At 37.0% G+C, this 26,970-nt stretch overlaps 1 protein-coding gene across 1 annotated transcript; it reads right to left on the reverse strand.

Moving 5' to 3' along the window:
* Positions 1 to 72: 72 nt before the first annotated feature.
* Positions 73 to 26,853, reverse strand: LOC125836156 (uncharacterized). Its single transcript, XM_049515253.1, has 19 exons — positions 26,560 to 26,853; positions 22,575 to 22,678; positions 19,221 to 19,307; positions 19,002 to 19,077; positions 18,823 to 18,897; positions 18,285 to 18,338; positions 17,804 to 17,863; positions 17,603 to 17,719; positions 17,138 to 17,232; positions 16,816 to 17,018; positions 15,552 to 15,649; positions 13,020 to 13,123; positions 12,741 to 12,906; positions 12,510 to 12,632; positions 10,621 to 10,703; positions 9,320 to 9,461; positions 3,259 to 3,288; positions 1,385 to 1,455; positions 73 to 1,295 (listed from the first exon to the last, which is right to left on the reverse strand). Exons 1-19 carry the CDS (start codon positions 26,602 to 26,604, stop codon positions 665 to 667), a joined length of 2,364 nt encoding a protein of 787 aa, XP_049371210.1. The 5' UTR covers positions 26,605 to 26,853; the 3' UTR covers positions 73 to 664.
* Positions 26,854 to 26,970: the final 117 nt, after the last annotated feature.

Raw genomic sequence — 26,970 nt, forward strand, 5'->3', positions numbered from 1 at the left:
GTGCATGAGATCACGAACCATAGAATCAACTTGAAAATTGAGAATTTCCAACATAACAAACAACACAAGTCATGAAGAGAAACCAAAAAAGCTTAAATATATTGACATCAAATTTTGATGGGAAGAGTACGGTGAGAGCTACAGAATCAATCTCAACATCTTATTAACTGGGAACCTGCACTGGAATGCTGTGTGCAAGTGTCGAACATAACCTGGTTGTCAATTAGGTCTATACTTCACCAAACATGGTCCAGTGAATTTGGCGATGAGAGTGGATCAAGAAGTAGAAAAATGATAAAAATATGAGATATAAAACAAGATCCTTTCAACGGTACAGCATACAACTCCCTTTGGCAGTTTGGACAACATCTAGAGGCAGTTCTGTGTTACTAATAAAAGTATGATCTACTGAATCACCTGCACAAAAGGCCTTTAATAAGTGAGAATAAAGAGAGAGCACTCTTTACCTATAAGTTGAGGAAAGAATCATCTGCGGCTAACTCGACTTTTAAGCCCCAGCAATATACATCAGGCTCCAAAACCACATATTAGTCCCAGCCGACAGCAAGAGCTGAGACTCTCATCAGTGCACCAGGTCAATGGCAAAAGTGCTAGGTTTTTTCTCCCGCAACTGCACCTCGAGAATTCACAGTGGTTCCACACTTCACTTCTCGGTTTCTCCACTAGATAATCCCACTGTTCCAGCAGGGGGGTTCTCCATACTACCAGAACTAGGATTGCTAGAACTTTGGCTCCCATCTGTTTCTGGAGGCTGTGAGGTATCACCTGATGATCCTTCAGACTCTTTTTCCACATTACTGGTGCACCCATTAGTGGGTGGAATATGAGCATTTTCTTCTTTTGACTGAATAGTATCCTTTGGAGCTTCTGATTCCTTTTTGACGTCGCCATTAGGTAAAGGAGGCCCGACCACATCAGCAACACCAGCTGAATCCGAGGTTTGATTGGATGTTCCAATTGTACTAGAGCTTTCTCGCCATTCAACCCATTCAGGAGGCTTAATGGTTTCATTACTTGTAGCCTGATGCAAGTCCTCAGACAAACTAGAGGGTGAAGGATGATCAGAACTTTGTTTTGGCTCAGGTCGATCAGATGAGGCAGTGTCTGCCAAATCATCATCTTCATCAGCAGCTGCATCATCATTTGTGCTGGGCCTAATAACATTAGTTTCTTCAGTGTCAGGTGAGGGAGAAGCAACCAAGGCAGTGTACTGTTCACGAATCTCTTTGTCATCCTCGAAAGCAAACCAGTTGGAATTTGTAAAAAGTGATCCACTGCAAAAACAATTATAAGTAACATCATTGTTACTAATGATACTGGGACAGAGACACAAAAAGCATTTTGAACACTGTTTTTTACCCACCTTTCCTGATCGTCCCCCAAACGTAGTGAAGATATCACAACTTCAGCAGACTCATCATCAAAATAGACATCCTACAGGAAATCAGAAGAGTTTGTGTAAATGAGTTACCTGAAGAGGCACAGGTTGCGCATTGCCACAGGCAAAAAGCATAAAACAATGTCAAAGACTACTGAGACTTTAGCGCAAAGCATAATTAGGTTCAGAGAAGAGAGCACTAATGAAGAAAAAATAAATGTTAACACAAACAACCATTATCTGGATTAAGGAATTGAAAGATTAAAATTAAATATATGAAGCAAAAATCATGTCACTGAGTTCAAACATAAATTTGAAGTTCTGATTTAGATGTAGAGATGCAGTGCCAAGTTTTAATGACTAGGTATTTATACCAAATTTCACTAATTTTGTAGTCGTAATCACTCAAACTCCATTCAAAATGTTCTATTAGCAATCAATCTACTACTTCACGAACTATATTTACTGTCTAGTATGGTCCTCCTAAAGCCAGAGCCATGGTGATGAAGCATAGGCCCTAGCACCTTGGTGACTGCACTAAAAGGTCATCTAAGCTAGCCAAAGCACCCAACCTGCGCTTCACCAAGCTTTAGGCTTAAGAGGGCTTTTTCATGTGAGCCTTAGCGACATTGATCATTACAACATAATTAATATTAAATAGGAGGATTTCCAAAAGAAAGAATAAAGTGGGAAAAATGCTTTCGAAATTTCTCAAAAGGAGAAAGCACACAAGTGAGTTATAAAATCGACCATCATCTCAGAATTGTTATACATACCCTCTATGAGAATTTTAAAAAGATATCTATAAATGCTCCAAACTTAAGGTTAAAGGGTATAACAGTTTGTATGAAGAATACCCTTTAAACTTTAAAGTCATTTGTAGGGCCTACTTCTTTGAGATATATATTATAAGATGTGACAAGGTGGACATACCAGGTAGCAAGAAAATTTCATTAGATATTTCTACATGCAATATTATATCGCTTCATTCTTCCATCACAAATGACATGTTCATTTAATTAATAAAATAATAAACTAAATAGCACAGATAACTAACTGGCTTTAAAGCAATCGAAAGCTAAGGGCAATATGGGTATTTTGAAAAGCTAATAGGTGACTTCAGAACTACTCCCTCTGTCCCAAAGTACTTGTCAATTCGAGAGTCATTTTGACTAATCTTTGGAGCTAAATTGAATTAGATTAATTTAATATTTTAAGACTAAAACTTATCGATTCATAAACTATATGAAAAGTACTATAAGTTGCATTTCTTCTAATATCAATATGGTGAAAAAATACATCTTAGAATGTTGGATAAAGTTTATGAAGAAGTGACCCTCAAAAAAGGAAATGTGACAAGATTCGTACGGAGGGAGTAGTTGAAAGTATTGCTAATAACCAAAGGGAAGTTCCTGTCAGCCACATTGAATTAAAGGGAAGATCAGTATTGGAGGTGGAACAGAGGTGGTCTGCCTTACAAATCGACTCAACTTTATGTAATGATCATCATTATGAAGAATGATACCAATCAATCAATCAATTGACTATGCCTCAATCACAAATTAGTTGGACCTCCTCTGAATATCTTCCCGCTATATGAAGACCCATTTCATGGCCATGAATAAAAATATGCTTCTAAAAATCATACTTTTGCTATGTAGAGATGAGAGTGAAGTTCACGACCCTATAACAATTTTGAGAGCTATGCTGAAGTGGATGTGAAGGAGAGAAAGTACGCCCTGTACTCTCTCTCTCTAGAGCATATGCACAAACAACATAGAAGTATGGTAGCAGACAGTTTGTATATATCTCATTAACTAAGCAATCACTGAAGGACTAAATAAAACCTTGACAGTCACCTCATCATCCCGCTCAAGTGAACCACGAGCCTGCACGCAGATAAAGTCTTCCTTGAGTACATGATTTAATAATAATATACTTAATGGCCATGTGCTTAAAAAATTGATATGTGAAGATTAAAGATGAAGTTGAATAAAAAAAGGTTTAAAACAAGATAAACCAAAAAACGAAAAAGAAGCAAAATCAAACATCCATTGTTTTGGCACTGTTAAGATATAACTTGTACTGAATTGGTTGCAGACAATATACAGAGTGCTCCATAGTTTTGGCTACTTGAGATAAGGTTTCTTTAAACTTAAAATGAAATAGTCATTTAATAAGGAAGATTACTAAATACCAATATTCCTAATTATGACAATTAGGAAGTCTATTCTATGCTATTAACAGGATAAAATTCTTTCTAGCTCTCACTGGTTTCTGTCTTAACCTACTACATCTAGGCTGTTATGCCATGACCATATAACAGTTGCAAAATGCTGCCACAGATTCCTGGACCCTCTGTCTAACCCTGCTACATCTATATTGAACTATGGATCTTATACCATTTTCAGCAGAGGCTTTTTACAGTCGAAAATTCAACCACGGATTCTGAACAACATTCCTGTGATCGGGACTTGCAGATAAAAACCAAAACCACACTTCAAATTAAATCATATCATATCATATCATATCATATCATATATATATATATATAAAAGAGAACCTTAGGCCCGCCTACGTGGTGCCACCACAAACCAGAATTCCCTTTTAATTTATTTATTTACAAAACTAGCCTTCCCCTTTCATGAAAAGTTGTGAAATTTATGAAAAGTTGTGACTTTTAGGAAAAGCTGCGATTTTTTTTATTTTTTATTTTTTGATAAGACAAGTGGTATTAATCACAGCATCAGGATGATGCAAAATTTACAAGATATGGCATTTGAGCTTACAAAAAAATCTCTGGCTAACTATACAAACTATCTAAGCCAGAGCTAATGAGTTAGTAAAATCCTGAAGTTGTTCTGCATTAACAACAGGATACAAGTTGGTCCAACTAAACAGATTTTCAGTGCACCTAGTCTTCAAAATGCCTAAAGCAGTTGACTCTCCATCAAAACATCTCTTGTTCCTCTCTAACCAAATACACCAAAAAATACAAGCATTGTATCATAATCCAGATCTTCTTGATGACTTTGTCAACTTTCCATAGACTCCAACTCTCATATGCATCCTTAACAGTGAGGGGTGTGGTCCAATTGATGCCAGAGAGACAAAAAAACATGCTCCATAATTCTGAGGCCACCTCACAATGAAGAAGAAGGTGTCTGGGGTTTCAGCCTCTTTTTTGCACATATAGCATCTGTTTGGGAATTAGATTTTTCTTTTCTTTATGTTGTCTTGGGTGAGACATGCCTCATATAGAGCTATCCAAGTAAAAAAAACTACCTTAGGTGGTAGCTTGGTCCTCCAAATGAGTTTCCAGGGCCAGTTAGCTATCACGGAGTTTCTAGAGCACAACTGTTGATACCCTTCCTTGACTGTATAAACTCCTTTCTGGTGTCCCCATTTGAGCTTATCAGCTGCCTGGAGATTAATGTGACAATGTTGTAGTCTAGCAAAAAGGTCTACTAGATCATTCACTTCCTAATCGTGCATATTCCTTCAAAATCTCAGATCCCAATTGATCCCTTCTCTATTAGCAGCAATAACAGAATTGGGATCTTAAGCAATTCTAAACAGATCTGGGAAATCCTCCTGAAGAGTGGTATTTCCAAGCCATTTGTCTGTCCAAAATTTTAGGAGTAAACCATTGCCCAACTCAAAGTAAGCGTTCTGATCAAATGTATCCCACAACATCCTAATACTCTTCCACAGTCCCACTCCGTAAGGAAGTGTAGTAATATTTGAGCACCATTGATTTAGCCTTCCATGCTTAGCTATGATGACCTCTTTCCAGAGCCCTGCGTCTTCCAAGTTGTATCTCCAAAGCCACGTCATCATCATACTTTTGTTGTGGGCTGCAAGGTTCTTAATGCCAAGACCTCCTTGGCATTTTGGTTGTGTGACCTTCTCCCATTTGATGAGATGAAATTTGTGTTTCTCCCTGTTGCCTTCCAGAGGAAGTCCCTTCTTATCTTGTCAATCTGTTCTATAACCTCACTTGGCATTGGAAGCAAGGCCATGTAATAAGTAGGTAAACTGTCTAGAACACTATTGATAAGTGTTACTCAACCACCAAAGGAGAGATATTGCATTTGCCATGTTGCCAACCTCTTCTCAAACTTTTCAATAACCCCTGTCCAAATTTCAGTGGATTTATGCTGAGCACCCAAAGGAATACCCAAATAAGTGGAAGGAAATGAGCCAATATTGCAGCCCAAGATATCAGCCAGCTCCTCTAGATTTAAAACTTCATTAACTGGGTAGATAGTGCTCTTTTGCATATTTATGTGTAAACCTGAAATAGCTTCAAAAATAAACAAAGTTAGATTAAGCTGCATCACTTGTGATCTTTCAGCACCACAGAAAATCAATGTATCATCTACATAGAGCAGATGCGATACATTAGCTTGGGATGTCGGATCTCTTCCTATCTTGAATGGCTCAATCCAATGCAAAGAACTTGCTTTCTGAATCATTTTGCTGAGGCCTTCCATTGCCAAGATGAATAAGAATGGTGAAATAGGATCACCCTGTCTAATCCCTCTTTGGGGAGGGAAGAAACCCACAGGTGATCTATTCACCAAGATAGAATACTTGACTGTTGTGATACTGAATTTCATCCATCTTATCCATCTTTCACCAAACCCCATTTGCCTCAGGATAGTAAGTAAGTATGACCAGCTTACTTTGTCAAAAGCTTTCTCAATGTCTAGCTTCACTAGCAACCCTGGTTCTCCACTCTTTATTTTCCAATCTAGAGCTTCATTAGCAATGAGGGCTGCATCTGATATTTGCCTTCCTCGAACAAATGCATTTTGGCTTCCAGAAACCAATTTTCCAATCACTGTTTTGAGCCTGTTTGCCAGAAGCTTTGAATGCTATCTTGTAAATGCTGCTAATAAGGCTGATTGGTCTATAATCTCTGAGCTCAATTGCCCCTTTCTTTTTAGGAATCAAGGATATGAAAGTGGCATTTACAGATTTGACCATGTGGCAGTGTTGGTGGTAGTGTCTCAAAGCTTTGATGATCTCGTACTTGATAATCTCCCAGGCATGTTGGAAAAATGCCATGGTAAAACCATCCGGCCCCGGAGCCTTATCAAGAGCACAACTTTTAATAACTGAGAAGATCTCTTCCTCTTCAAACTCCCTTTCCAACCAAGTACTTTCTGCTTCAGAGATTCTAGCTAAATTCTCAAATCTAGCCGATGGTCTCCATGGTTCATTTTCTGTATACAGATGCTGATAGTAGCTCAAAATTTCCTCCTTGATCTCTCTTTTATCCTCAATTACATGCTCTGCTATTTTTAGCTTATCAATACAATTGTACCTTCTATTAGCATTAGCCAGGCTCTGAAAGTACTTAGTGTTCCTGTCCCCATCCTTAAGCCATAAACATCTTGACTTTTGTCTCCATGAAACCTCCTCAATCTTTGCTAATTGTTCTAAATGTGTCTGCAAGTTAATCATTTGAGCATTTTCAGCCTCGGAAAGGATTCTGCCTTCAGAAGATTGTTCTAGATTAGTGAGGTCATTCAAAGCATGGCTTCTTTGTTCTTCCAACTTCCCAAATACCTCCTTATTCCATGTAGAGATATCCTTTTTTAGATATTTCAACTTTTGTACTAGAACGAAATCAGGATTGCCCTCTACTTCATAGCTACTCCACCAGTTTTTAACTGAATCAAGGAACCCCTCAGCCTGTAACCACATGTTTTCAAACTTGAAGTAGGATGAGCTAGAGTCCCATTCCCCACATTCAAGCATCAAAGGTTTGTGGACAGATATTACTCTAAGGAGGGCCACTTGCTTTATTGTCTTAAAACTGTCATTCCACTCTGATGAGATCAAGAATCTATCAATTCTCGATGCCTGCAAAAGCTCAGTTCCTCTTGACCATGTATATTGCGCTCCTCGCAGAGGTAAATCCATGAGTCCTAAATCTAGTATGGTTTCTGAGAAGTTCTCCATAGCTCTAGTCCTTCTATGACAGTTGAATTTTTCGTAGTCAAATCTGCACACATTGAAATCTCCTCCCAACACCCATTGACCATCCCAAGTGTCCCTAATCGAGGCTAGTTCATACCAAAGATCCTCCCTTTCGCTGTTTGTATGTGGTCCATACACTCTTGTATAGCACCATCTGAATTGTTCGTGGATACTCTCTAAAATTATAGAGACTGAGTAGGTTCCTGGTTCAATGTTGACACTTTTCCAGAACCTTTTATCCCACAAAATTATGATTCCCCCCTGGTACCGTTTGCTTGTAATTCTGCCCAGCTGGCCCATCTATTCCCCCAAAGAGAATTGACTAGTTGTTGTGACCAATCCTCAATTTTAGTTTCTTGAAGACAAACTATGTCAGCCTTCCACTTCATTAATAGAGACTTATGGTACTCCGCTTCCTACTGTCATTCAGACCCCTGACATTCCAACTGAGAATAATCTGGATTATGCTTTGTGACTCCTACCCCTCGCCTTGATTGGTTCAACATCTTGAATTAAACCCGAAGATAACCTTTTTAATTCAGTTGCCCCTTTTTTCTTCTTCATCTTCGAGTCACCTTTTGATGATGAAACCCTCTGTTTAGCCTGATCTTGTCTTCGTTGATCCATTCTGAGAATCATGCCCAGTAATTCATGCTCAAATCCGATAGCATTAATGCCGAAAGCTTTGCAAGCCTTAACCATGACTAACTTTGTCCATTTAGAAGTAGAGATGACTGAAGGAGTATGTATAACCTGCTGACCAGGGATACCTTCACCATGCCAAGGAAAAAGAAGATGATCATTATTACGGGAGATGGATGACTGATCTGAGTCAGTAGCAGCATCAATTAGACATGTTATTTGCTTTGGAATTTCAAGAGATTGATCTTGAAAGTCGTGCAAAGATAAAGAATAAGTACTCCCCTCCTCTCCTTCATCATCCGCTTCACAGTTGCTATGGCAGTCAAAGTCCTCATTATCGAACACCACTCGATGTCGTTCTAAGGCTTGTAGTTCAAAGGTAATCGGGTCTAGAAACTCCCGAGCAGGAGAAATGAAGAGTTGCGACTTTAATGAAGAGTTACGACTTCTATGCAAAGTTGTGACTTTTATGAAAAGTTGTGACTTTTATGAAAGTTGCGACTTTAATGAAGAGTTGCGACTTTTATGAAAGGTTGTGACCTTTCCGAAGGGTTGCAATTTTTCCAAATAATTGTAACCTTTCCGATAAGGCACAATAAACATTTGTTCACACTACCCTTTGTTGTTTATAAATAAAGGGATTTCCTCTCATTTTAAAATAACGAAAATTCTGAACTGCTTCTTCTTCTTCTTCTTCACAATTAAATATTTGTGTACTTTGCTCCTGTTAAGTTGCTCACTGACACCATTGCTTATGTTACAGATCCTCGTATGCATTTTTACAGTCATTAATTTATGCTTATGTTATTAAGGATAAATGATAAGATGTAATAATTTTCATTTTCCTTTACATTATTAATGTTTGTTACTACGTAATCTTGTATGTAAGATAATATAGTCTTTTAGTTTTAATGACCGATAGGTTTTAAGTATTATTTTATAAATTCCATGATATTAAATTCCCGCGCGAAGCGCGGATAATTTACTAGTTATAAATAATTAGTTATGCCAAAAGGTGTGGGCACTTATATGAATCAAAAAGCACATTTGCTGTGCTCATTTTGCTTCATCTCTAAAGATTCTACATGGCAGGCAGCTCTAGGAAAGGACTACTCTAAATATAAGAAAGATAAATTCTCTAACTACCTATCAATGTTCCAAATCTTTTGTGGTTACCTTCTCCAGATATAAACACAGGAACCTAGCGAGCACTATTACATGCTAAAAGATAGAGAGAGATCAAGAAATGCACAATCATGTTGTCTTTTGTTAAGATATGAAGAACACCTCATCAAGTTCATCATTGTTATAGATTCCATAGCGGAAGGCCTGACTTAAATTATTTGCCAGAGCTGCAACATCATAGTCTCTATCTTGATAATCATCATCATCACTGTCCCTCATTCGGTCATGCAGTGATGTGGGTCTCCTGAGAGAGGTTACATGAAATAAAAGTCAATATTATGCTGGTACAAAGAGTAACAAACTACAACCATGATCAATCCAATGAAAAGATGAAAATATATCAATGATGTAATGAGTATATTTTCTTCAAAAATGTTGTGTCCCACTCAAAAGAAAAAATGGCATGATGTTCATAAAATTCACACAAACGATCAAGTGAGGAACACTCAAATCTGGGCATGATTCTCTCCTTCCATCGCAGCAAGAATTTTTTTATAAGGTAAGGTAAATATCATTAAAGGTACTCAACTAGGGAAACTCAAAATGCTTTTGTACAGAATAAATGTAGCATTAATAAGACACATTCAAGACCCACAATTTGTTATATAACATGAAACATGGTACTCCCTTTTTCCTAAACTATGTGGCACTCCTTCATTTTTAGTCAGTCCCAAAAAGAATGACATATTTCTATATTTAGTACTTTCTCCATCCCAATTTATGTGATGTTGTTTAACTTGGCATGGAGTTTAAGAAAGAAAGAAAGAAAGACTTTTGAAACTTGTGGTCTCAAACAAGCCATAGATGTTTGTGTGGCTATAAATCATCTCACTAAGGGGTAACATAGACATTTTAAAAAGTTAAATTGTACTAAATATAGAAATGTATCATTCTTTTTGGGACTGGCTAAAAAGGAAAGTTTGCCACATAAATCGGGACAAAGGGAGTAACAATTGAATTTTATACTTTCCATTCTACCCTTAATCAATGAGATGAGGGGTGTCTGTTGTTATTTTCCTTGTAGTCACACATGGAAGAACCTATTTGTGTTATTCACAGAGATCAAGTTATGCCTTTCCAACAAGAAGGTAGCAAGGGGAGGGGGGGGGGGGCAGTAGTGGGTGATTGATACATCTCTTGTATTAACGAACAAAAGGAGATGCACAACGCATCCCATAACAAAGACTGCTCAATTCCAGTTCTCAAGTATTTCATAATCCTCGTAATGCAGTCATGGTATGATACTACATGAATCTACCTAATATCTTCATATTTTCATCACTATCCCTTGTGCATACCTTCTTCTCTGCAGGTGGTTTATTTACTTGGAAGCAATCCCCCATCCCCCTACCCTAAGAAATACTTACAAGCACAAAGTGATAGCAGGCAAATAAGGCACTCACCCACAAGCCCACTGGAAAACATTTTCCACAGCATTCCGTTTTTGAAGAATATTTGTCTGCCAATCAATCCATTCACTATTCTCCTGCCAAAAAGTACTTGCATTTAGGATAAGGAATTTACATAATAAAAGGCATTTTCTGAAATTAACCTCAAGGTACCCAAGATGATTATCCCTAAAAGATTATAGAGATTTTTTTCCAAATGGTCGATTTAAAATCACTCCATCAGAGGTCAATGTAATTTCTCAGTACGTATAGACTAAATAAGTATAGGTAATACATTATACAAGTTATAATAATGTGGGTATAGTTTAGGTAACGGGTAAATAGGTTTTAAGAAGTAGGTAATAGGTGAGTTGGATCTTTTTGATAATTTGTGTATACATTGTGTACTGGAAATTGTTCTTCTACATGAGAAAAATGTGGGCTGGTACTTTCTGTTATTTAAACGTAGAGCTATTGCATGGATGGATAGCAAGACAACACACTACTACCTACTTACTTTAGGTACTATAGTCCAATAAATCATTAGTCCACGTACCACCCATGAAACTTAGCCAAAATCATTAGTCCACGTACCACCCATGAAATTTAGCCAAAATCATTAGTCCATGTACCACCCATGAAATTTAGCCAAAATGAAGCTATGTTAAGAAATATGATTAGGTATTAGAGCAACTTTGTAGGTAACCTAAGAGAAACAAGAAAAAGAATCACCTCAACATCAAATTCCCAAACACACCGCTTTTAGTCAGTCAAGCTTCTTCTAGCAGCATAAGTAAACTACCAGGAGAATGTAGCGCCTAATGCAACAGATTTGTAAATCAACGCTCAGTCTTCTAGGAAAAGGTGTGACAATCAAGATGTGACACATCCACGAAAACAGGATGGTTGAAATATAGGAACGCAACGCCAGTGTTATGCAATAGAAAGTTACACAGAGTGGTTGTATATATGTAATCAAATGTTGGGTCTCACAAGATGGATGTCATATAAATATTAATCCTAAGATGGATGTGCGGCAATACAAGATTGAAAAGACAAAAAAAATTACCACAAGGTGCATATACCATGCAGAGGATAAAAACAGAGAAAGTTGTCTAAGATGGTTTGCATTATGTCGTATGTGAACCTCCATACGTACAGCAATCTAGGTGCAATACTATAATGAGTAAAGGTGCTAAATGAGGAGGTAGACCTACAATCATACACACAGAGTTAGAATCTCTCATATAAAGGATCCATATATGCAATACCAACTAGTCGGAAATAAAGCTTAATTGTTGATACACTTAAATTAGGTTTGGTATTTGTCATAAGACTAATTATAGTCTGCATATAGACTTAGATGACAATGTGCATGTGGGATTTAGTGACTCTTTTTTAAAAGCCATTACTAAGTATTGGAATGAAATGGGCTCGAATAAAGCAGAATGAACATTGAGGATTCATATAATTAATCCCAACTAGTTAGGGATTGAGGAGTAGTTGATTGAACATCTATTACACTACCAGGTAGTATGAGTAGAGCAACTTCTCAGATGACAAATGAAATACACATAAAGAGACCCAACAAAGTTAGAGAAGTCACTTGTGTCTTGTGAAAACTCTCCCACTCCCTCTATCCCTATTCATTAGTGTCATGCTTCTCATTACTTCCCCTGATTACCCCCACTTGATGAAAATGCAACACATTAGTATTAGCAACTGCCCAAAAGGACCTTGAGAAATCTCTATTTATCAAATGCAAAATCAGCTACTCGAAGTGCAAACATCCTTGTGCCTTGTGTAGCTGAATAGCACAGTAAAACAGGAAGGATTCAAACTGGAAGAACTACATGAACAAACAGAAAAAAATGATAACACATGAAACCATATATCTCAAACACCTGCAGACGCGACTGTATGCTATTATTGTTGTTCCCTAGTTGAACAAGTTTGTTAGCTATTCGCGTCATGTGCCCAATGTTTCCAATCCTGGGTGGGGATCTTCCCTCAACAGAGGCCGTTGGCTGCATCATCATTAAAAAACTTAATGACCAAAGGTTTCAACATCTACAGCCCAATATACAAGTAAAATTAAGAATAGTGAGTCAAAACACCTAAATTTTGATTAATACCTTGGATGGATCAGCAGCAAGCGTTGAGTTTTTCTCCGCCTCCAGAATTTTCACGAGAAGATTACAGTCACTAAGAAGATGTTCAACAAATTGAATATTCTTACTCTCCAGGCACGAAATTATTATAGTCTCAACATGATGATGCAAAAAGTTGTTGTATGGATACCTGGATTCAATAACAAAGAAAACGACATCAGATACCTAGACACTATACCAAGTAACAGAAATCAGAAGGTTATTTGATAATATAGTAACATAGTAATTATAAAGAGCACTTACTCAAAAAACAATTCTAAGATGCGTTTAACAGCACCAAGCCGAATCAACTCCTTTTCAGCAGCTTCACTGCTAACACTCACCAAGACTGAAACAAACTCTATTATCTGAAATTCCCAGTTGATCGAAGTCAAAATTTGAGGAATCAAAGTCCTATTTACCACCCAGCATAACATTAAAACACGGTGCAGGTGGACGGGAGTTTTTATTTTTTTGATGAAGTAAATGTTTCATTGAAGGCATATGCAAATTAGTTACAAAAGTAGAAGCAAAAACAGTTGGAGGTGGAGGGCAGTTTGTTTCTTCTTGTTAGTTACATAGATTAAAGCAAGACTCTTGGTGTTCAGTCGATGTCATATATGTAAGCAATAGCAGAAAAGAGATGCCAGGAGAGAGAACAAAAATATTTATAGTACTCTGATTTGAAGCAGCAGAGGGCATCACATGATTCTTTGTTTATTTTTTTGGAGGGATAGTGGAAAGGGGCCTAGGGGAAAACCCAAAGTAGTATGAAAAATCACTGATAAAGGAAGGCTGATGTTAGAGTATAGTCCTCTTATTCACAAACTCAAAAATCTTTGTTTACAAGTCTAAAAAAATTTCCAAAGCCTTTATTAATTTGTTTACAAAAAATATAATACTGACGGACTCAACGAAGTACAACAAACACACAAACTTGCCGCTACTTTAACACTAAAGTTAAATATTGATCTGCAAACTGTTATATCCATGAAAATTGACATTATGGAAAGAGAGGAATTCAAGAATTTTTTAAGATATATACAATTCACTGCAGAAAGTTGAGATGAATTGTATCCTTTTGTTTAATTTTTGGTGTACCGAAAGCCTTAGAGAGAGTACTGATTCTCTGTATACGTTAGGTAGTCTGTATGTATAATAGATCAATTTTGATCTATTCTTTTGCTGTAACTATTGTTTAGCACTAGCTTAATGTTTTTTTCTATATATACTGTTACCAATTTCAAAAAGAAAATATCAATGAAAATTGAATGCTGATTTCTGAAAATAAAACAATGAAGGATAATATTTAAAATTTTATTGAGACCAAGTGGACCTTAAATGATTAGATAGCATTGCACGACATAGATAGATATAAGGACTTGTTTGATCAAAAGAAAAAGAGTAAGGGATAATACGCCCTAAACTAGCCCCCTCATTTGTTTGTTTCAAAAATAAAAAACTAGCCCCCTAAGAAGTATTTATTTACCCAAATGAGAAAATGAGTTTATATACACGTGCCACCATGCCATTACCCATTTCTCTTTTTTTCCCCTATTTTAGCTTCACTCTCATCTTCCCTTTCTATACACAAAAACCTCAACTTTCACCACTCGAATCAACAAAACACACGCATAAAAGAACTGATCATTCACTGAAAAAGTAAATGAAAATCCTAGCACTAAGTCTAACAAGCTTTAAATTAGAGCTATAAGCATCTCTTCAGAAAGCACCATATAGAAGGTCCCTTTAGATGGATCTAGGAGTGGTTTTGGAGTGAAGTCTGCAAGGTCAATGTGTTGGGTTGTTTCTACAAATGGTGAAGTGAGTGGATTCTGTTATGGGGTAATTTCCTGCACATGTTAATTGTTTGTTTGCTACGGCTAAAATAAGGAGCTCTTAGTGTGATAAAAGAGTTGGGTTGGCGGTCAGTGAGATAAAAGAGTAATGATAGATAGAGTGAAGTAGAAGTTGAGTGGTACAGCTTGGCCGATCAAAAGTCGAGTTCCCAAGCCAAGAGAGTGTTTCCTAATGTTTCTCATGCGTTTTAAGAGAGTAAATCAATCCATGCTATGTCAGCAAAAGAGGGAACAATAATTCCACTTCAAAATAGTCCGCCAAAGTATAAGTGTGTACTTGGTAAACCGAGTTTAGTAAGGGGGGTGGGGTGTACTTATGTTTTATTCCCAAAAAAACCCCGATTAAAACTCTCAATTAATGAAAGAAGTGAAAATTTGAACACAATTTTCATTTCCTGCAAAAATAAAAACCAGCACAATGTATTCAAGAATTGTGTTGCGCTTAAAGCCTCATCTAACCCTGACATTGTTAAGTACTTTTTGTCTTTGACAACGCTGACCTCTCTAAGTTAGATCAAAAGTATTATTAAATTATATCCATTTCTAATTCCAAGACAGAAGCTTGGAGAGCATTTGCTTGATGATTTGACATAATTACTCACACCATAAAACTCCGCCTAAGATGGTATAGTATTTGGTTAGCCCCATAAGAAAGAAATAATCACAACATAACTGCAACGTTTGGTTGGAAGTACTAAACAACACATACATTAAGTCATGCAGAATCTAAAGACAGAATGTGAAACGAAAATACGCGTATTAGCAATGCGGGGAATAAACTATTTAAAGACAAAATACTCTGTTAAAGTAATTCATGTATACAGATCTCCTCATTATTAATCTCCGCATAAACAACCTTTGCATTTACAATCTCTGCATACCTAGTGTGTAAACCAAAGGACCCTTATTTTCCTACAAGAAGATGTTCAATAACTACCTTCAGACGATGCTTCCCAAGCGGTGGATGTAAGCTCCCATATGTTGTTGGCAAGACATTATCCTCTGATGAAATATCCAGAAGCTTCAGTAAATTACCTGTATAAACAAACAATAATAAAAGTTATTCCACTTGAATCACAACATACAAGTTCAAATCAAAGCCTATAAATCTAATTCATATGGAAAACATACCGAAACCTAGATAACTGGTACAGCACAATGAATTATCTCAAATTCAGTATTTCCAAAAAAAAAAGAGTCAAAGACTTATCCAGCGGACCAAAACAAAATACAACGGGCAGCAGAGAGAAACAACAATAACATCGAAAGGATCTCCAATTAATTAGGACGTAAAATGTTACAGTTGAGGTATGATGCAATGAACCAGTATACCACTTACTTTTTTCAATAAGAAGTGTCACAGAACTCACAATAGCATGTATATATATGTGTACATGTGTGTCATTTGTATATAGTTGGGTTCATTGCATCATATTTGTATATATGTGGGTCATTTTTACAATGATAAGTGTCACATATATACAAATATCTCGAAGATCATAATACACGACTCATAAAGGGAACCTAGAATCCAAACTTCACGTAAAAAAGAGAAGGTTAAATAATTAGGTTTTTTATTGAACCATGCATATCTTAAACTTCCTTTGTGTGTTTTTCCTCCAAGAATCCAACTTTGCTGAATTAACACTTCACCATGGTAAGCACACTCCGCATCTCTATCCTTCAATCATCACTAAAATAAAGCAACATATTTGTTTTACAAGTGAAGTCACAACACCTACTGAAATTTGATGCCAATCGACACCCTTCAATTTGACCAAACTGTTGCAGGCTCTCTTAAACACACGGGTAACCCCTCGCCGAGCATAAGAGTCCTAGAAGGTTTCCCATTCCCTACAACACTCAGACTAAAATTTGCTACCAAATGGAGACTTCCGGGAACCTTAAGAGGAAAGAAGGCACCACATTTTTTTTTTAAAGTGTACTAGTCACCAACAGAAGAGGAGAGAATGATGTCTGCAGGTTTAAATGTACGAATGGTATGACTTGGAAAAGCTTGTATCATGTATATCAAAAGTCAAATGTATTAAGCACTATAACAGAGCCTAAAATCACTATTGTGCAAGATAAGAATGTCAAAAATCCTTTCTATTTAAGGGGGAAGGTGGAAGTTCAAGAGGATGCACAAAAATATTTGTCCACCAATAGATACTGTTCAAAGACAACCAGTAAATCCATACCTAAGCTTCCCAACATCCCTTCCACAGTCTCAGGATTTGCACTTGCTCCAGAGCACTGCATTGACTGGCGACCGTACATGTAATATGTTCCTGATGCTAGCCTCTTAGGGTCTAATAACGATATGCACACAGATAACGAGTTAACCAACACGGATTTAGGTCGTGAATCCTCCAGAGCATGACGAAATAACCTCTCAATGAAACTGTGAAACATCATATAACCAAATTTATGTTTGTGAGATTCGAGAAAATACAATAGTATCACAGGACTAAGGCTTCAATCAGAATCCAAAATTAATGAAGGTTCAGAATAATAGAACACCTAGGGCTGGAGATTTTGGCAGCTATCCCAGGAGGAGCATATCGAGTACTGGCACACAAAGTTTCTGCTGCATTAGCATGCACTTCAGGGCAATCCTGCAATTACAGAGAACTCCATTACCATAGTAACCTACACCAGCAATTACAAGATTTGCAGGGTACCCAGTCACTAACTAAATAGATGAATACTAGACCATCAGTATTTGATCCATCCCTACTGAGCACATTATGTTAAACATATAAATCGATGAATTATAACCTTCTTATCAGCCCCAGCACCTTGGTCGCCTAGCAAATATCATCAGGCATGCAGTAATTCCTTTATTAAGAATGGTAGCATAAAGCAGGAATGCAGTACAATCTTAGTTCCCCAAGCCAGGTTTGATATCGAAACACATAAATCATGTAATGACTAATGACTTGGCAAATTAGAGTGTTATTAAATAAATTCAGGAAATTGACATACTGATGAGCTAAACTTATCAACGATCATCTCCAGCACATCAGTATCTTCCAACCACTGCATCGAATCCGAGAAGTTGCTATACAAATTTTCATCGGTGCCAATTAGGCGGATTAACACCTAAAATCAAAAGCATTAAAACTTCTGGATTTAGTCATGCTAAACAACCAAAACATGCCTTAAACTATTTCAAAAACTACAAACCTCCATGATGGATGTAATTCCAATGAGATCAACCAACTTCTTGATAATATCCTGATGAGCCTACAGGAGAATAAACCATAATCATTTAGCTTGACTGTGCTTGACTTTTTATTGAAAGCATTAAGAGGCGGTAGAAATCAATGTTTCACCATTTTACAAGGGACAATAAATTTTTAAAAAACTAGCCAGATGATTGATACATTAAATACATAAAGAATTTATTGGTAGAACATACCAGTTAGTCACACAAGAACTGGCATCTCAAACTAAAGAAGATATAAACAAGTCACAACAGGCGAACACCCTCCACCATCTTAAAGAACGTAAAAGAAATGTATTGGAGACTAAAAGGGAGTAAGGTTTCATTGGTACATCCATAGACCAGCTTTACCTCGACTGATATAACATCCAATCATTTCCTATATGTGTGTTTTTGTAATGCAAATCAATCATGATAGCTAATAAGAAGCAGCAAACTTACTTGTACATAGTTCATAAATGCTGATGTCTTCCGCAGCAACAAGCATATGACAACCTAAAATAAGAAACTTGGGCATCAAGTACAGTGTAGAAACTGAAAATCTGATAATAACAGATCACAGAAGAAATAAACCTTAAAAAATGGAAGTACTTCCAGAAAATATTAAATGCAGCATTGTTTTCATCCAAAATCCAGCAAGTAAAGTCCTTCATTCAGTCTTACAGTAGTATCTAGCATGCAACTATCACCTTGCTTTTGGTCGAAACGGGAGCAAGACAATAGAAACTAGATAGGATAAAATTGAAAAATAAACATAGTTTTTCAACGAAAATTTTTTTTGGAAATTAAAACACGGCACCGCCAACAGAGAAGTGGTCAACCTTGCAAACTTTTTCCCTGATAAGTAAAGGAATCAACCTTGTCAAACTTATTAACCACTCCCCTTCCAGTTAAATATATATAGAGATATAAACAAAGGAATACATAGCTAAGTGAAGCATAATTCACACTAATGTGGCTAGTGGTCAATGACGAATACCTTGCTGAAGTAACCAGCCAACAGAGTACTATGTGCGTGCTCAGGTTCCAAAAATGAGAATAGCAGGTTCATTAGCTGACATCCAAAATGAGAAAGCCAATTTATAAACAATATTCAAGGAACTAAGCATATAGAACAAAGGCAGAATAAAAATACATGATAAAAAAAAGAGTGAATACCTCCTCATTCTCAACCAAAGCTTTAAGAATTATGTCCACCTCGCATGTAAAAATTTCACAAGCAATAAAAGGAAACCTATGGCACAGTCAACCAAGAATTTTTTTAATACATGCACTCGGGTCAAGGAAAAAGAGAACTCATATTCTCATCCAAAGAAATATTCAGAGCCTATAACATATGCAATGTAAATAACTTTCCAGTGCCAGTCAGACACTCACTTAAAAGTTCGTTTCTTCTCAGCATCTTCTGGAGCCTCTTCCACTATGTACCTGACAAGTTGTTCAACTTGAGCTCTTTCTCGCAGACTGTCAGAAAGAAAAGCATAAGATGATCAGTTTCTTCCACGGAATGACTTCCTTTTTTGACAGGTTCTTCCAAGAAATGACCTTTAAATCCTACAAGAAGAAACAAATTGTGCAGAGATGGCACCAAAAGTTTCATAATATTAAACTAAATGACTTCAGACCAATAAGTCTAGTAGGAGGAGTGTACAAGATAATTGCAAAACTTTTGGCCGAAAGACTGAAAAAAGTGATACATAAGCTAGTGGATAGACAACAAATGGCTTTCATCAAGAATAGGCAGATCATGGATGCAGTATTAATAGCCAATGAAAGTGTAGACTCCAGAGAGAGAGACAAGAAACCAGGGATCCTATGTAAACTGGATATCCAGAAGGCATATGATCATTTGAATTGGAACTTTTTGACGAATCTGTTACAAAGGATGGGATTTGGAACAAAATGGCTAAAATGGATTAGACAGTGCATAAGCTCAGTGAAATTCTCTATTCTGATCAATAGAAGCCCATGTGGCTTCTTCTCGTCATACAGAGGTCTGAGACAAGGGGACCCCTTATCCCCTTTTCTCTTTATCTTGGCCATGGAAGGACTAAACAACCTATTTCAGACAGCAAAAGTAAAGGGCTGGATCAGAGGTTTCCAAGTGGGAAATAATACAAGAAATAATCTAGAGATTACTCATCTACATTATGCAGATGACACTCTAGTTTTTTGTGATGCAGTAGAGGAGCAGATGTTGATTTTGAGGGTCATCTTCAATATTTTTGAGGCTGTTTCAGGTCTGCACATAAACTGGAGCAAGAGTTTCATCTATCCAGTCAACACAGTGATAAATATTGAAGACCTAGCCAATACACTAGGAGGGAAAGTGGGTGAATTACCAACAACCTACTTGGGAATGCCTTTGGGGTCTAAGAGCAAGTCAAAAGAAATATGGAGTGGAGTAATTGAGAAATGTGAAAGGAAGCTTGCAAACTGGAAGTGTCAATATTTGTCGTCAGGTGGCAGACTAACTCTAGTTAACAGTGTCCTGGATGCCCTTCCCTCGTACATGATGTCATTATTCCCTATACCAGCCAAGGTAACCAAGAGGTTGGATGCGATTAGGAGGAACTTCTTATGGCAGGGAAGCGAAGATAAGAGAAAGTACCATTTGGTCAAATGGGAGGAACTGCTGGTAAGTAAGAGAGGGGGTGGACTCAATATCAGAGAGCTGAAAACCCAAAACAAGAGTTTGATGATGAAATGGTTGTGGAAATTTGTCTCACCAAAAGTATCTCTATGGAAGGAAGTAATAATAGAAAAATATGGCATGGAGGATAAATGGATGACAGAGGTGGTCACCAACCCTTACAATTGTAGTGTATGGAGGTCTATCAGGAACCTATGGCAGCTGGTCAAAGAGAGAACAAGCTGCAAGGTGGGCAATGGAGAAAAAATAGCTTTTTGGAATGACATTTGGTGTGGACAGGAAGCATTCAAACATGCCTTCCCTGTACTACATAGTCTGAGCCAAGGACAAGAAGCAACAGTGGCAGAGTTATGGACAGGACAAGGGTGGAACCTGTTTCTAAGAAGGGGACATAAATGATTGGGAGATGACAACCATAGCAAGATTTCATGATACAATGCAAATGGCTACCAATCTGACAGGAGAGGAAGATAGACTAGTATGGAAGGGGGAGAGAGGGGGAGAGTTCACTGTAAAATCAGCATACAAAGAACTCAGGTCTACGGAGGAGCAGCATGCAGGATGGCCCTGGAGGATGATCTGGAGAACAGAAATTCCCTACAAGGTGAATTACTTCACATGGCTCTTGGCAAAGCAGGCAATCTTGACACATGAGAACTTAAACAGGAGGAAACCCAATCTACGCTCTAGTTGCTATCTATGTGAAGAACAGGTGGAGACAGTCAACCATCTCTTTTTACACTGTAAATGGACTGATCAATTGTGGCAGATGTTTATCCAAAAGAGGAAGATTAAGTGGACAAAGCCTGGGGATATTATAGAAGTCCTACAATGCTGGAACAGGGATGGAAATGCAGGAAAAAATGAGAAGAGATGGAGGATTGTCCCAGCTTGCATTTGGTGGACAATTTGGAAGGAAAGGAATCAAAGATGCTTTGAAGGAAAACAGATATTATTGACTGGTTGTAACTAGAAGATCCTAGGAATGATGTAAGTAAAACTTTTTGGAGGGGGACTACACTTTGATGTAGTATACTTGTGGATATATAGAAGTAATGTTACCTTTCTCAAAAAAAAAATAATGGTAACATTCTATATATTAACAGGTATACTATACCAAACTGTATAGTCCCCCAAAGTTAGACAGTTACAAAATAGAAGCCTGTCGTCACATGATACTTCTTCCATATTGTCTAAAACATCAAAAATATCTTACCCGTGTTTTTAAAAGCAAAAGCGGGAAAAAAAATAGCGACAAGGTCCATGATGCTTGAAGCGAAATACCGGAAGTGAAGCATATGCTTCTTTGAAGTCAAACTTACAATTCACAACATTAAAAAGATCACCAAAATTACATGAATTTAGTACAATAATGATCAGAATGCAATTAAAATAACTGATTTCACAATCCAATAAACAATAACGCTGATATTAATCCGACTATTCAAAGTTGAGATTCAAATAACCGAGACCACTTCGCATTGGGATCACATTAATTGTCATTGTTTCAAGTGCACACTTTTATGAAGCCCATTGCTTCATCATTTAAGTGATAACTTGTAATAACACTGATCTTTACAGTCTATAGTGAAAACAAAATTAAGTTTTGTTAAAAAACAAGCACTGCCTCAGCCCACCAACCCTCCCACCTCACCCCACCCAAAAAAAAACCCCAAAAAATTGAGTTTAAGAAGGATATCTAACTAGCCTTGCACTTGGCATGTTTATTTAGTGCACACTAAACTTTTTGTAGTCCTAATTAACAAACCAGAATTACAAAAGTTAACCACTTGTTCTTACTAAATCCAGACTAGCCAATTTTAAAAAAGCCTCAAATGCACGGGATGCATCACTAGACTCCCTCAGCTAAACCTCACCATACAGCAGCAAATCCAGACTTATCTTTTCACAATAAAAGATATTTACTTTAAATGGATTTTCCATGAAACATCAATGGTTGGGAGATATTTTGTAGTTTGTACATCACATACAAAATTAATAGAACTTGATGTAATTACAACTTATATCTAGCATACCAACAACCCCCCTGAAGAACCAAGAGTGAATAAGGTGCTTACAAATTAATAAGGCGTCCATTAAGAGCTTTACATTCTTGAATTATTTCATCCTCGTCCAAGAGCTCATCCAGTGCAAAATTTTCCTTATCCAAAATTGTCTCCACCTGAAAATAGTCAGTGTATCCTATAAATCTATGCACATTATTTTTATCATAAAATATCCACACATTATTTTTATCATAAAATATCCACACACATTATTTATTTTTATCATAAACATCATTAGTTGAACACTGATACAATGCTTTGGAGTAAGCAATGTTGAAAACTGAGAAGTAATGAACTCAAATATTAAATTGCACTTGCATCCATTAAATTTATGTAGAAGAATATTTCTGAAATATTCCAAAGCAAAAGTTGCAGAATATATTCAGATTCCATAATATATGATGAAGAATATTCAATTTAATTATTGAGATCAGAACTAAAGATGTGCTTGAGAGATAGTTGTCATACATTCACTGCCTACCTACTGTTTAGATAGCATTAGCAAGGTCCAACTTAGGTAAAGAACCTTGTGTTTTCCAAAGGACAAACTACTATACATGGAGCCCCTATGTTGTTACCAAAGTCTATGAAAAGTTCTCTTTTTTGTCTCTTTCTTATCCTTCATATCAGAAACTCTCAATCCTTGTAGACTTGCCATAAGTTATCAGCACAGTGAAAGTTTTTTCTTCTTTTATAAGAATTCAACTATTCATGTCTCTTTTAACCATCTAGATGACACTGATTGCTGTGGTGAAACCCTGTATCCTTCCAGTGTAATACAAAGTGACTACACATCCACATTGTCTAGAAACAGATCCATCAGTGCTAACATGTAAAATCAGCACTCTATGTTCAGTTAAGTCAACAATTTACATTTGAGTTTTTCTTGTCAACAATCTACATTTGTCCAGTTAACTGACATGTTCACTCTACATTATCATCATGAAACCATCCCTTTGTGTCACATCATTTTATTGATCAAGTAAAACATATTTCATATCATAAACAAGGCCATAAAATGACCATATACAAGTGGTATACCAAAAGGTAAAGAATCTACACAATCAACTGAATCTCTACAAACTCCACCCAATCGTCTATACAATAGGGGACTTTCTGAGTGCACCAAAATAAAATAAGGGAACGAAGGCTACTTTGAGGGGAACTCGACTCTACACCTTCAAAAGCTCTTCTATTCCTCTCTCTCCAGACAACCCACATTAATGCAAGTTGCACCATATTCCATGCCCTTTGTCTTCTTCTTCTCCTCCCACTCTTCCAACTGAACATCAATTCTTTCACCGTTTTTGGTATCACCATGGAGTGCCAAACCACCTAAACATATCCCACCATATGTCAAACTGCAATGTAGGAGAAGATGATCCACATCCTCACCCACCTCCTTGCACATGTAACACCAGCCGATGCATACAATCTTCTACTTTTTCAAGTTCTTTATTGTCAAATCGCCCCTCTTGTGGCTAACCAAGTGAAAAGCACACCTTCCTTGGCGCCTTTGGATCCATATTGCATTACATGGATACACTTGCTCCTCCCTAAGCAACAGATTCTCATAGAAAGTCTTCACAATTAACACGCCATTTTCCCTTAAATCTCCACCACCATGCATCAGGCTTATCAATTGGGTTGCCTTGCCTATGTAATAAGACTAACAATCTTTGGAGCTCACATACTTCCCAATCATTTTATTGTTTTTGACAATTAAAATTACAATTGATACTTCCCGATCATTTAACATCCTTCTAAAGCTCAAGTCCAAAAAGTCTCTCCACCTAGTGTCCCCCTAATTTGTTGAACTATCATCTCACACTGGCAAGACATTCTATAGAGACTCTGGAAATCATCTTTCAAAGTGTCATCCCCGCACCATCTATTTCCCCAAAATTTAACCACACCTGAAAGGCGAAGTGATGTCTCTAGTTCTCCACCTCCTTCCCAAATTCCATATTAATCCTTTATCCCCCCCCCCCCTCCCCCGACAAAATTTGTGTCTCCAACCCGAACCACCATAGCCATTGTGTCACATCATTATTCAATTAGTTAAAGCCTTTAGCCCATTAAATAATCTAGCAAACAACTGAGTCAAAAAATAGGTGTCACATATTTTATACTATTGCCATCCATGTTTTAAGAAATAAGCTATATTTTATGTGTGGTTTAGGCACGCGTAACAGGTTTGAACCCTCTAGAGACAAAAGTCTGGTATTAAGTATAGAAAAGAAGGGGGCGGGTCCATTATCCACCAGGTTTCAAACTGTGTGCCACTGACCCTCAGGGAATTCTTGGGTATCAAAAAAGTAAAGGAAAAGAAATATCGTACCTATTTATTACAATTCTATGTGTTTCAGAGCACGATCAAATGGACTTCCATTCCTGGGATCAGCTCCTCTAACTTCCATAAAAACAACCAACTTCTTAATGAAAGGCTATCTGGAGATGCTTAGAAAAGGTGTCTAGTATGGGAAAAGGGTAAATTGCCCAAGTATATGGCATAAGACTTGAAATGGCCTATGTATGTGGTACAAAGAAATGGACCTAGGTGTTTTTTGTGCAATGAAACAAGAGAGACAAATAATCACCTGTTCCTACACTGTAAGTTCACTACTCAAGTGTGGAATCTGTTTTTCCGTCTCACAAAGACAACATGGACAATGCCAGAGCATACAGCTGATCTGATGAGCTGTTGGATTAGAAGAGGCGGAAGCAAGAGTCAGAAAAAATGGTGGAGGATAATACCCTCATGCATATGGTGGACAATTTGGAAAGAGAGAAATGGAAGGTGCTTTGAAGACAAGATCAGGTCCATTCATGATGTGAAATGGAAGTGCCTGGAAACCCTATTTTTTTGGTGTAAACAGAACTGTATAGAGGAAGTAGAGGAGTTGGTTGATTTCCTAGGTACTTTGTAAAGTTTAGATTTGAATCTCATTCCCCTGTAACATGTTTTTGGTGGTAGCCAGCAGTCCTAATGCTGAAGAATACATCAGTACTAATTCTCAAAAAAGAAATGGACTTCCGTTCCAGGATCAGCTCCTCTAAATTACATAAAAACAACCAAATTCCAAATGAAAGGCTACCTGGGCATGCCTAGGTGTCTAGTATGGGCAAAAGGTGCATTGCGCAAGTATGTGGCATAAGAATTGAAGTGAAATAGGAATTGGAAAGAACATAATTTTACCAAGAGATATCATTTACTTTGTTGATGTCAATCTAGAAAGCAAAATAGCTTAAAATTTGCAACATAATCTAGCACTTAGTTCAGATAAAAAGCAAGTAACGAAAAGTGCATTCCTCGAAAAATTCCACAATGCTGCACAAAGGTAGAATTGCAGTTCAACATTGAGGACCTGATAGACAGGAACTTCATCAGTACTATTTTCTTCAATTAGCAAGTATAGATGTATGATTCATCAAACCACCGCTATTTGTTCAAGAAATTAGATCCAATCATACGGCCCACTAGTCCATCATAAACTTCTCCTTTGCCACTGTTCCATTGCTCTATGATTTAACTCAAAAAATATCTTAAAAAATGCCACCATCATCCAAGTCCATCCAACACTCACTCTCTTCCTTTTTCCCTCTTTCAATAAGGAATTTAACACTCAGTCTCTGCGAGTTGCATAATTAAAACAATCAGAATACAACAAGTAAACACCAGACCCCCAAAACATTAACTTCCACTATAAATTCAGTCCAAAAAAGTACTCCCCACTCTAAAAGTCCAGAACAATCACATTACCAATCTTCCATTACACAACTCTGAATTCAAAATTCAGACTGCTACAACACAACACAACATAACATACATAACAAGAAATTCAACAAAAACCAAAACCCATTTCCTTAAAAAATAAACCACCCTATACAATCCCAATCAATAAACACTAGATATAGCAACCCAAACATTCAAATCGTACACAAACATTTCACAAAAAGTAAAAAGAAAAATGAGACAGGGAATTAAAGGGGTTACTGGAGAAGCAGTGGAGAGGCCAGCCATACGCCAAAACATGGCCATTTTTTCAGAATCAAGAACCGACCCAGAAGAGAATTTTCAACAATTTGGATCTAGGAACAAAAAGAAAGCAACCCCAACAATGATCTTGAACCCAGGAAGCCCTAGAAAAAGGTGGGGAGCAGAGTGTTTGATAAGATTGGATTCGGTTCAATTGTTATCATGCTCATAAAAGAATTATACTCAGCACCAATTGTGAGGCATTTTTTTCCTTGCTGTATTTTTGGGGACCTTTGAGAAGAAAAAGAAGCCACAAAATAAATTTTATTAAACCTATTATCAAAAATTTCCGGATGGAATTTAAATTAGTTGGATCGGTGAATTTTTAAAAAAAATTATAGTATTTTCGAGAGGGAGAAAATGTCAAAA

Source organism: Solanum verrucosum, unplaced genomic scaffold (genome assembly GCF_900185275.1).
Source record: "Solanum verrucosum unplaced genomic scaffold, falcon-dt-bn FXZP01000278.1, whole genome shotgun sequence".
Taxonomy (NCBI): Eukaryota; Viridiplantae; Streptophyta; class Magnoliopsida; order Solanales; family Solanaceae; genus Solanum; species Solanum verrucosum.